The following is a 12,767-nucleotide window of genomic DNA, read 5'->3' as shown; positions in this document are numbered from 1 at the left end:
GTTCCTCTGTAATGGCCCAAGATGTCAGAGACCATTTGTCTTCTGCAGCGCACACACACACACACACACACACTCTCACTTTGGTAGTGCTCCAAAGCCAGCGCAGACCTACTTTTGCATGCTCGTACAAAGAGAGGTCTTCTTTGTTCATCGCAACAACCCAGAGCTCTCTCTCTCTCTCTCTCTCTCTCTCTTAAAAATCACACACAAACATTTCTTCTTTCTCTTTCTCTTCCGTTACCCCGTCTCTCCCACACACACAGACACACACATACACACACACACACACACACACACACACACACTGGCGATAAGAGATAGATTAAATCTGCTCGTGTGTGCATCGGTTATCATTGCTGCTGGGCATTTGAACTGCAGCATGTTGGGTAGGTTAGCATCCCATAGTCTTAATGGTCATACTGAATATATGCTCTGAGGTGCGGAGACTACATCTAGCCGAGAGTCGACCGGTAACAAAGCTAACAAGTCTGAGAACTAGTCTGAGGCTAGTGGTGCATGCAGCCAGCCAGTTTACTTGACATTTGTATTTACATGAATGAGCAACACCTCCATTCAATTGGAAGACGACACTTGTAGTTAACTTCTCAGACATCACTTATGACATCTGAAATTTGACCCTAATTGTGTGTGTGTGTGTGTGTGTGTGCGTGTGTGGGCGGAACGGCACGGTAAACGGCTGTTTGATGAGGCTCATAGCTGTAGTGAATAATATAAGAACAGTGTCAGATAAGACAAAGAATCCTTTTCTTCTCAGTCCTTTTATCATCTTGAACCACTCCGATTCGTGTTGGGATCCTTTCAGGGTTTGCGTCCCCAGGTCGGGAGCCACTGACTATTATCAGCCAATAGATGTCCAGCAGACTGATGCACTCGTCTCTTCTATGGCAACCATCCCAAATCACTGACGTTAATGTTGCCATACTGCTTTTTACACACAGAGCAAGTACAATGATTGAGAGACCACTTGGTTAGAACCTCTGAAAGTCTCTAAATCACAGGACAAATAGTGGTCACTTGTAATTGTAACTAAAATGTCTTTTTAAACACGTACTAATGGCCAGCAATTGTCATTATTCAAAGTGGAAAATCATATATTCACAAACCGCTGCAAATGACACATCCAGTCAGAGTTTGTGTCCAGTGGCATTCTTGAGAACCTGGAGTAAAGCTATGGCAATGGAGCAATGAAGCCGAGGTGTGTGTGTGTGTGTGTGTGTGTGTGTGTGTGTGTGTCAGCTGCAGTAGTCATTGCGTTGTGTAGTAGTTGTGTGAGTGACCTTATTATTGATGATGGAAGCCTCAGTGATGTGTGTGTACAGCCTCCATCCATGATGTCTTCTCCATTGTGTGTTGGGTCTGCGTTGGACTTTGCATATTTCACACACTGATTACACCACTATTAAGTCACCTTCCCACTGTGTAGCATTTCACAACCATCACTTCCCAGTTTGGCCTTGACATTATGTAACATGCAAAACCAAAGGCCGTAAAGTATGAGCCATGAACACAGCTGTGGCCTCCAGTCATGCTACTAATGTAGGGATTAATGTTGGATTGTTTTTCTCTATTCGGTCGGTGCTCCATTCATAAATCCAGTCCATAACCTTAAATATTTTCTGAATGAGCCGTGATATCATAACGCATAGGTGTCATGTCCAGATGTTTCCAGAAAAGAGGTAACAGAGGTTTGTTATAAAGACTGGAGCACCGCTGCGGACGATGGCTGGGAATCGGTGCGATTCATAAAATGAGTATCGATTAATCTGGAGGCCACTAATGTTTAGCCAAGCTTAGAACAATGCGCACGTGTATCACACACCTGTTGCGTTCAGGGGCAGCGGTAAAGAACAAACAGCCCAGTGTCATAGAATTGTCACAGGTGATCATAACGTTGAGAATTGAGTTTTACATTCCTGTATGACTGCTACCCAGCGTGAAATCCGGGCGTGCGGTTCCTGTGGAGGACGATCCACAAGAGGCGACGGAAACAGCACCGCATGGTCAAAAGACATCCAGCAGCAGCTCTGAGAATCTGCTCTGTCGCTGTCATCAGCGCTCGGTCTGTTCCTTCCTGCGCAGGACGGATTGAATGCCAACACACACACACACACACGTGCGTGCGCAGTCCGCAGGCATGCGGTTTGGAGAAGGCAAGAGGGATTTTCCCATACTGCCTCTGCAGCGGCTGCCCTAGATTCCACCCAACGATCGTACCGATGCAACTCTGCTATTATTAGAGCGGTATTATCATGAGAGATCGAGAGAGAGAGAGAGAGAGGAGGGAAGGAAGGGAGGAAGGGAGGGAAGTGCAGAGAGGAAGAAGAAGTGGCAGAGTGAGAAAAGAAAGGCACAACTTGTTTTTCTCCAACTTTGTGTTTCTAGCCCCTTCTGCTGAATAATCAACACATTGTCTCCTCCGTACTTCTTCCACAGGATTGCATCTTTCAGACCTCATGGAGGCTCTTTGTTAGCTTTGGGGGTTTTCACTGCAGTGGGATTAAATGTCATCACGACAACTTCCACATTTTACCAACGCTGTTCTAATGGTCCGCCTCGTACAATTTCATCAAATCTTCAAATCCCAAATTCCCAGGACGCGCATTTTGTCTCGACATTTGGTTCAGCAGCAGCTCGTTCTACCTGTCTGACCAATATATCGTCTCTAAAGAGGGATCGTAAAGCTCCGTGAGGTTGTGTCAAATGCTAAGCGCTGTTCTGAGATCTGAGGTGACACCTCTTTGCATCGCTCCCGACGTAGCGCGTACAAGTGATGACGTATCCAGAGAACGCACGCACGCACGCGCGATTAAAAATGCCAGAAGAAACAAATCTGATTGCTTACAAATGATGGGCAGCCGCCACTAAAGGCGGCTGCCCATCATTTGTAAGCAATCAGATTTGTGAACAAAGTGAAGAAAAAAAGCGCACAATGACCGCGCTGTTTGGGACCGAGAGCCACTGACGGCACAGAGAGGCCCCGTCCTTTCAATTCGTCGGTCTGCATGGACAATGTTATGGACCAAGCAAGTAACCTGAAGTTGAATATATATCTGATCCCTTTTTTTCATCCTCACACCTATTCACTTTGTTTGCTCCAACTGATGCATACAAACGGACGGTCCAGCGTCCCGGGATAGCCTGGTGCACACGTCTTCCAAAGACTAACCCTGACTTGAGCCTGAGCTCAGCGGGTTCAGGAAGAGTTAGTATTTCCCCCTTGTGTTGCGTCTACAACAACACGGCGCTATTTTTGGATGTGCCTTTTCCTTCCCTCTTTTCCTCCCTCACCTCTCCCTCCCTCCTCTCCTGGGCCCACACATCCTTAGCGTTGGAGGAGATGAAGGAGGAATAAAGCAGCAGGGAAGCTGGGTAACATTACTCTGCTCAAGCCTGTTTACTTTGCCTCTCTGTCTTTCTCTTTTCTTTTTCTCAGTTTATCTCTGTGTCTGCCAGTTGTTATTTAATGTTGTCTCCCCCTTATTGCTCTCCTTCCCATTCCCTACTTTCAGCCCCATTTCTCTAAAATCCTCGCTTCCCGTCGCTCTCGCCATCTTGTGTCTGCCCTGGTTCCCATGTGGGTTGGACGGAGAGAGAGGGAGCAATGACCTTGTGGTGGAGCGGGATATCTCTTCATGCTGTCGTTGGGTATTACTTCAGCTCATCTGCTCTCTCATTCTGTCGCTCTCCTTCACATTACTCACACCGCGGTGAGCCCCCACAACGGAGCCACTCTTCTCCCCCCTCTCAACGCTCTGCCTGTCCCTGTTGTGTTGGGGCTTGAACCCAGTTAGGCCGTTTTAAGCTCACCTTCTTGTTTAACTGCACCGAGCGCGTTTCGTGAGCTTGGTTGGTTCTACACCCACAATCTTCACCTGACCTCGACTGTCCGTGACGCGTCACCTGTGGACTTTGACGCTCTGCGAGGCTGGCGACCATTTGAAGCCCCCTCTGTGTTGTTGTTTTTACACCATAGCCACTCCTCTTTGTCCTCTACAGAAAGACAACATATGAGAGGTGAGCTGATGTGACAGCAGAAACTTTAACAATGGCGTTGGAATCAACTTGCGTGCCGATGGTGTGTTTGTTGTTTTTCTCACACATTCGTCACAAGTTCAAACAACGATTGCCCGGAGTGTGTCCACCTCTCTTCTATGTAATCCTGGGAGATTCTGAGGGTAAATGTAGCAGAGCGGAAGTCACAGGTGTGCGTGCGTGTAAGAGTTCTGAAGTGTGCCGTTGAGGTGAACGCTGTAAACGGGTCAACAACGTTGGCTTCGTTATTTACCCGACCGGCAGCTCGCGTTGCCGATTTCAACACAGGTTTGTCGTTCACAATGTAGCGTCATCCAGGCCTCCCCCCAGTGTAAAGGACTACTATCGTTTACAGCCTTTTGGCATCCGCTTGGTACCAACATTAGGGTTCTCGTGACATCCCTAATTTAATCATGCCTGATTATCCCTGCATCCAACAGTACCGACCCTCCTATCCCCTCATCATTCCTCTCTCTCTCTCTCTCTCTCTCTCTCTCTCTCTCTGCCTTTCCGTCTCCCTTTGTCCTCATTCATCTCTGTGTTTTCTCATTGAACAATTGCCCCCCCATTCTCCAACTTCAGTCGTAATGACACCTCACACACACACACACACACACACACACACACACACATATACTCACACACACATATACACACACTCACACACACACACACACACACACACACACACACACACACACACACACACACACACACACACACACACACACACAGTTCTCTCCCTGTCTGTGTTTTGTATGAGGGAACATCACAGCAGCCCTACTTAAATGTCTTTTTTGCATGATTAGTTTTCTCTCTCTCTCTCTCTCTCTCTCTCTCTCTCCCTCTCTCTGTCTTGCCTGTTAGTAATTGCAAGGTGAAGCCAGCCAGCATCCCAGCACCTCAGAAGCTGCTTCATATATTTATGTACCTCTGGGGGACCAACTCTCTATCAAAGTCTGTGTCTCTCCCTTTCTCTCTCTCTCCTCCGCTGATTGATATTCTGTTGTGGTAGAGAGCAGCAGCAGCATCATTTGGTCCGTTGTCAGGGAAGGGGAGCCTTGGTAACGGCGTTGTCAACCTGGTTGCCGTTGTGGTAGGCTAGTCACTCTGTTTCCAAGCAGCTGGACTCTCCTCTTTTTGTGTTCATCTTCTCCATCCTCCTTTTCTTTTGTGTTGCTATGCTTTGCCCTCATCCTTTCTGTCCTTGGTTGCCACGTTCTTCTCCATTACTCGGTACAGATGATGCTCTCATCTCAATATCGCACCGCTCCGTGCTTAATTTTCCGTCACTGGCGATGCTTTCCCCCTTCATCATTGTCGTCTTCCTCTCCTCTGTTCCTGGCCTCTCTTTGTCCGTTTCCTCCCCCACGCTATTGAATCTGTTGCTTTTCATCCTGCTTTTCATCCTCCTCTCATTTTATTGCCGTTTCCTTCATTGCATGAGAATCAAATTCATTTGTTTTTGCTTTCCCCCTCTCTCCATTTAAAGATGAAATGAAATGACGCCCTTCTAATCATCAGCACTGTCACTTTCCTCCTTTTGTCTTGTGTTTCCTTGTCCTCTCGTGTCTGTTTACAACCCGCACACACCACCTTCATCCCTAAAATCGTCTTACCCCATTTTCCCTTTTTAACGAGACCGTCTCCTCCCTCATCCATTCCATCTTCTTTGGTTAGATAATGACTTCTGTGTTTCTTGTGATCCACTCTCCTGCTCTCTTATTGTTGGCCTCTTCTGAGGATCTGCAGGTCTGTGTTCTTTGACAGTTTCACACAAGCGACTAGTCTTTTTTATTTATTTTTCAGGCTCAGCTGCTGCCTTCATCTCTGCTTTCATTTCTCTCCCTCCCTGGTTGCTAAATGAAAACACTGACGGCTCTGTCCTTAAATCTTGTGTTCACCAGATATGTCCTCACAAGGTTTCTTGCAAATAAGTCATTCAGCGTGAGGAAAACTTAAAGGAACGGACTAAATAAATCTGAGCTGACTGCCGCCCAAACGGTTCTGTTGCCTCATCTACTAATTCATTTATGTTAGCTACGTTACATTCGCAGTCAGGAGACAAAAAAATAAATAATCCACCTGAAAATAAAGCTACTGTGCTCACCTCCGTCACTGCGTTTCCCCCGAGTGACGTCTCCATTTGAAAACCTGAACCACAACAACACCTTTTCCTGCATGACATATTTCCTAACAGTGACATACAAGTGGTATAATGACATGGAAATGCCACTCCAGCAGGCTTCAACCAGGTTTCTTCTCGTCCTGCCCTTTAACAGATACAGATTTTTTTTAAATTGGGCGATGCAATCAGGTCCGGGGTCTTCCTCCAGCTTCCATGCAATGAATCCTACCTTCACCATAGATTCTGATTTTTCATTTGCAAGTCAAGTTTGGAGTCTGCAGCTTTCAGATCATATCGAGAGACGTTCTGTCGGTTTGTTCCATCAGGATGGACTAGACATTAGAAAGAAATCTCTCTGGCGTCGGCTCTCTCATGACGTGTGCCTTTATGCCAACTTCACTGCAGAATTCAATGACCACATTCCAAGCACTCAATCATCAGCGTTCTAGTCAAATTAGTCATGAGGCACTGCACATTGACAATAATCCCCTTTAATGGCAACAAGTGGTTGACGAAAAAGACCAGACTTGTGTTGTGGTGCAATACTCCACTAGTTGTAATACTGTGTACGTGCACTGCTTGTTCTGTGCGTGTAAGAGGTGTAAGCGTTGCAGGGGCTTTGGGTTGGGGGTGGGGGGTAAAGAAGGGATAGAGGTATCCTTTTAGCCCGGCTAGTCCGCATGTTTTCTGTGCAGTCAACCTCAATAAATCAGATTAGAGCTGTTGGAGAGCAGGATAAAGCTTACTGTGTGTGTGTGTGTGTGTGTGTGTGTGTGTGTGTGTGTGTGTGTGTGTGAGAGAGAGAGAGAGAGAGAGAGAGAAACACACAAACTTCACTGCAGCAGAATGAAAGTAAGGCTTGTGACATGATTGACACCTCACACATCTTGTTCACTCTAGAATACATTAAAAATAAATAAAATATAAGAGTATAAATTAGAATATAAATTAACGAACCATTTTTACATGCAATTTTATCAGGCAAAGCACAACATACAGAAAGCTACACACACACACACACACACACACACACACACACAGTAGTAGTGCACATCATATCAGTAGTAGTATTAGTAATATATAGTATTGTTCTCATATTAATAGTAATCCAGTCAGAGAGCACAGCCTCTTCTTCATCGGGATGCGTTTGTCTCCAGCTTTCTCCGCCGCTCTATTGAAAAGGTAGATTACGCCGCTCTGTCCGCATTGGTCGCTCGCTGTCATGCTTCATGCTCATTGGCAGCCGGTGGCAGCCAGACAGAAAGCGGATCTGCAGCCGTTAGTGATGGGCAGATTAAACACACATTCATATATATGCTCATGGTATACGGTCATGGACTGCATCAAGGAGATGCACGCACGCACACACGCTCACACACACACACACACACACACACACACACACACACACACAGCTGATAAAAAATGCCTGAAGAAACAAATCTGATTGCTTACAAATGATGGGCAGTCGCCACTAAAGGCCTCACATCCTCACATCTGCAGATGGAACAGGGTCGTTCCTGAGAGTCAGCCGCATTCTTCCGTCACGATTGGTGTCTAAATACCAGCGTGACACGCGCACCCGTAGTGATGGTGGTGATGGTGATTGTGGTGATGGTGATGGTGGTGATGGTGATGGTGATGGTGATGGTGGTGATGGTAGGAGTGAGGGCCGATGTCGCTCACATCAGATGCTGTGCAGTGTTTCAAGTGTGGCACCTGCTCTCCTTTGTTCTCTCTGTCTCTTATTTCTGCCCCTCTCTGTGGCTGATAGAAGCTTACTGATTCTGTGTGTGTGTGTGTGTGTGTGTGTGTGTGTGTGTGTGTGTGTGTGTCCAATACTCACTGCTCCCTTCCGTTACTATAGCAACAGAATCTCACTGTTCCTATCATGTGTATTCCCCCCCCCACACTACTCTGTGTGTGTAGTGTGTAGACAGACCACAGCTCTGGACGTGTCGAGGTTATCAATAGTCTGGCGTACAGTATTGTGATGTACAAAGCAGTTGAATGAACGCGCACCGGCCCAGACCGCAACATGACAAACACGCATGGAATCACACTGCTCGCCCGCATGTGTGTGCTGTGATTTTTACTGTTTTTTTTAGGCTGAGGTTTGACAGCTTTAGAGGATCAAAACTCGTCACGCAGCTGCTGCCACTCCAACACACACACAACACATACACACACACACGCACACACACACAGATACGTGAGGTGATTGACGCGACGGGTTTAGCAGGAACGTCTCACTCTCCCTGTCGTCGTCTGTCATCTTGTGCCCGACAGAGAGGCAGTCAGAGTGACATCAGCAGAGATGGACGAGGCCGCCTGCCACGTTCACGTTCTGATGAGGAGGAGAAGGATTTCAGCCTTCACTAAACAGAAATGTATCTGTATCGTATTAAGTCTTTGCATTTGGAGAGTCCGAGTCACACAAGCAGATGTTTATAGTTAAAGCTTCACCATTCACAGGCGTTACAATGCTAACGGTGTGCAGTTTTTATTGAATTTAAAATGATAAAGATGGATGAGGGAGACTTTGCATCATGGCGATATTGACACAATACACAATATATTATTATCAAAACTGTGACGGTTGTGGACGGTTATGGCATTTGGGATCATATTTGGGATTGTCTTCTGAGGATGTGGTCATGCCACATTGGCGCGTGATTTTAAAGAACATTTGTTTACGTACATTACGAACCGTGATATTTATCTGTCTTGAAAACACTATGGTTGACTTTCAACCATATCGATATTTTTTAGGTATGGATATGAATTTCTTTTAGGTATGGGAATGTGAAAACAGCGTTTCAATGTGAACGATGTTGCTCGCTGACGCTACAGAGCATTTCGCTTTAAAGCGAGCGTTAGCTTGGGATGTCACGGGAGCCGGTACTTTGGTCGATGCTAAGATAAATAAAAAGTGACTTTATTTTTCTACAGTACTGCGGGCGGCGGGGATCAGTGCTCGAGACTTAACGCCGCTGCGTTGCACCCGTGGACGACAGAGAATACCACCACTTTAGTTACATTATGATGCATTCAATGTCTATTACGTGGAAATAAATATTGGGCGAAGATCAAATATTACGTTACTATGGTGTGGTCAACATGAGTTTTTTGCCTTGAAAAATTAGGCGGATTAATAATAAATAAAATATATTATTAATACATTTGCAAAAAAAGTAGTATGCAAAAGTAACGAAAAGGAATGTATGTTGAAGTTCAGTATAAGGGGCTCGAAGCCGCCATGGAGGCCACTTCTACATTGGTTGCTTCTTCCACTGTCCCGATGTGGCCTGTTCTTGGCTCTGTGCCAATGGGCAACACTTAGAGTCAGATTGAGTTTTAATGGCCCGTGCTGACATCCAGGCTGGGCATGATATGTAAACGTGCACACGTATGACTGCCTGTATTTGTGCATGTCCTGTTTATATGTGTGAGGAATGCAACTCGAGACTATTACAATAACACACACATTTGAAGCCAGATGTGTTGCTCGCTTTCTGTGGCACCTTTACTAAAACAGAAATAGACATGATGTGGAAAAGAAAAGTGTGTGTGTGTGTGTGTGTGTGTGTGTGAGCGTGTGTGTTTACTGAGAGTGACTCTGCTGCATAATCAGCAGCCCAATTAGCAGTTATCTTATTCAAGTCTAGAAGTGTCTTCTTGAAGCCCAAAACAAAACCACCTTTGGATTATGTTTGGAGAAGGACCTAAAATGACTAGAAACAGATTTGTTCCTGTTTAGACTCTCTCATTGTTTATGTGTGACAAGCTTTATTATTTTTTTCAATTATAATCAACAATGATTACAGACGGTCCTCATATTTTATTAACTAATGTTTCTGATCATTCTTGTAAAGACATGTGGTGTTGAAAGAATTATATTATATATCGGATAGTTGATTGGAAGGAAAATAATCAACTGTAACAGTGCTGAGGTGGTCCTGTTTAGTTTTTCTTTAAAGATGTGATTATGTTTTTGGGCGCGAAACGATTTCTCCAGCGGCGCTAGTTAGCGTTAGCCGTTAGCTATGTTCAAATCTAGTCATGTAAAATGTAGTTTTTGGTGAGAAACTTGAATAAATCCAGTTTGAAGGAACAACAATAGATATTAGTGAAGGATTTATGACCTGTTTAGCTTCCTAATACTGGCTCTGAGCAGATTATATCAAAACTACAAATGCCAAATGTCTTTCTATTGAAGAAAATATTTAATAAAAAATGCAATCATTTATTTTCCAATCTGTGTGTTTTAATGCAATTAACCTCTATGGATGACAATAACTAAATAAAAGGATAACAGCAGTTTACACCAACTTAAAAATATTTTTTCAGGACACTAGTTTAAAAAAGTGTCTGGAGCTTTGAAAGCCCAGAATGTAATCTGGCACTTATAATATTACTAAGCAATAAAAATGTGGATTTTTCTAAAAGGTAAACAAATGATTGTATATTTCCTCTTTCTCCTCAATAAAGCAAAAGTGTTATTTACCTGATTAATCCATGGAATAATCGGTAGAGTACAGGGTCGATCAAAATAATCTGATTATTTTGTCCGTTTTCTCCACCCAACAGTCCAAAACTGTCCATCAACTCCTACATTTCTTGAAAAAAATAGAGTGAATGGATGATGACAACAGGCGTGTTCCTAAATGAGGTGACGCTGACTGAGTGAGCTGCTAGTTAAGGTGACGAGTGGACAGATGTTGGTGTTGCTGAGTGACAGATAGCGGTCTGCAGTGAGTTAGAGGAGCGGCCGGATAGAGGCTGGTGGAGCATGTGACTCGACCCGCTGAGGGTCCAGTGTCCTGGAATGACTGCCCCTGATAAAGAGACCAGGGATTAGTGGAGATGGATGTGTGCGGCGCGCGCCGGGTCATAAAGCCAAGGATGGATGGCGGTAACACTATACAGACAGGTGGTAAAACACACACATACAAACAGACTGCAGCAACGGCACACAAAGGGAGGACCCACTCAGGTAGCCGCCTCCGTGCCTGCTGGCAGGGAGCAATCGCTCAGTCGACTGCGGTAGTGCATCATGGGAGAGGGGGAGGGCGGGAGGCTGACTGAGGAGAGATGCACCCGTTGATCCCCTCTCGCTTGCTCTCTCTCTCTCTTTCCGCCTATGGAGGGAAGAGTGGGGGAGGGGTGAGTTATATAGAAGCAGGAGTGAGGGAAAAGGGAGGAAGATCAGACGGAGGAGGGAGTGAAGAAGAAATGAGGAGATGAAGAAGGGAAGATGGCTAACACACACAGACACACACACACACACACACACAATGACACCTGCAAAGAGTCAGTTATTGGCTATATTTCTCCAGTCAAAAGGTTGCAATGCTTGAATACCTCTACATTATTGTTGAATATATGATCAAACTGCATTTAATATAATTACTATAAGCTGCCGGTGCTTAAAAAATAGTTCGCTTTTTTATTTTGTTTTATCAGTGAAGCAATGTGAAAATATGTAGTGACATAAACATCAAAGACAGACGTAAAGACCGACATACAGACAACGACATGAAGCAGTTACGTCTGTAATTGATATGCCTTCTGAATTGTATTGTGTATATCAAAAGTACTGTTTGTATGTGTTAATGTGTATATTTCAGTACTCTTCTATGCAAGTAGGGAAGAACTATTTAGAACAAAAACATTGACAATAATAAAGTGATTATGGTGTGTCTGTGCCAAACAAAGACTTTTCTTTTGTCTGTAAAATATGATGTGTTGGTCCGAGACGTCTCTGCATCACCACACTGTTTAATTTAAAGCAGCGTTTGTTTTTACACTTTCCCCCTCTTTATAACAAATGTTGCATATTCTGTGATTTGAAAATTGCAGCAGGCTGTATTGTGATTTTGATAAATATTTGGATTCATAATGCAGCCCAATGCACAAGTGATTTTCTAACTCCTTCTCCTTGTCCCTCTTCTTCTCTTTCTAAAATGCGAATCAAAAATGTGCACTCAACTTTCCGATGTTGTCACTGACCGTTTCCTCTCTGTGCCGTGCGCAGGTATATGTGGAGTTCGACGACGAGGAGTGGGAGAAGAGAGAGTGGGTGAAGGTCTATGAGGATTTCCAGCTGTTTCTTTTGGAGCACCAGCTGGTCTGGGCCAAGAGGAAGGAGGGAGCAGGAGGAGGAGCAGGAGGACTGCTTCAGGGAACCAAGGCCAAACACATACAGTGGCCTGCCCTGGTAAGACCTTTTTGTGTTTCTATTTATAGGCCGGACACGGTAATAGAAGGAGGATCTTCTTGATCCTGGCTTGGTGCTGGTTCAAGTGTCTGTCTGAGGTGACTGGGCGGCGGCCCTGCTGTGTCTGCGTTTTATCCCTCGTTGTTCGGGACATCGACACGCTTTTCCACTTCTTTGTTGTTTTGAGACTGATTCCTCTGCAGCTGAGCGACTGAACAGGTTTGCCCCGAGTCGCCTGGCGTTCCAGGAACCCAGCGACCGTTGAAGAAACGGGTTAATCTGAAAGAGCCAGATAAAGGGAGAGAGGAACAAAATGTACCGGAATAACTAATGATCCAACACTAAGCAGATCCCCTATGACTATAT

At 45.0% G+C, this 12,767-nt stretch overlaps 1 protein-coding gene and 1 long non-coding RNA gene across 2 annotated transcripts in view; one reads left to right on the top strand and one right to left on the bottom strand.

Annotated features, from left to right (window-relative positions):
• Positions 1-12,767, top strand: part of jmjd1cb (jumonji domain containing 1Cb) — a 97,447-nt gene that overhangs the window by 30,614 nt on the left and 54,066 nt on the right. Inside the window, exon 2 of the mRNA XM_034558372.1 lies at positions 12,219-12,401. Coding sequence (XP_034414263.1) covers positions 12,219-12,401 — 183 coding nt within the window. The remainder of the gene's footprint in view (positions 1-12,218; positions 12,402-12,767) is intronic.
• LOC117748538 overlaps positions 9,948-12,767 on the bottom strand; it is a 12,514-nt gene continuing 9,694 nt past the window's right edge. The window contains exons 2-4 of the long non-coding RNA XR_004611611.1: positions 12,194-12,680; positions 11,135-11,322; positions 9,948-11,019 (exon numbers count right to left, since the gene is read on the bottom strand). This is a non-coding gene — a long non-coding RNA (uncharacterized LOC117748538). The remainder of the gene's footprint in view (positions 11,020-11,134; positions 11,323-12,193; positions 12,681-12,767) is intronic.

The sequence above is a fragment of the Cyclopterus lumpus genome, chromosome 19 (genome assembly GCF_009769545.1).
Source record: "Cyclopterus lumpus isolate fCycLum1 chromosome 19, fCycLum1.pri, whole genome shotgun sequence".
NCBI lineage: Eukaryota > Metazoa > Chordata > Actinopteri > Perciformes > Cyclopteridae > Cyclopterus > Cyclopterus lumpus.
Note: the sequence above shows the minus strand (reverse complement) of the source record. Positions and strands in the feature narration are given on the sequence as shown.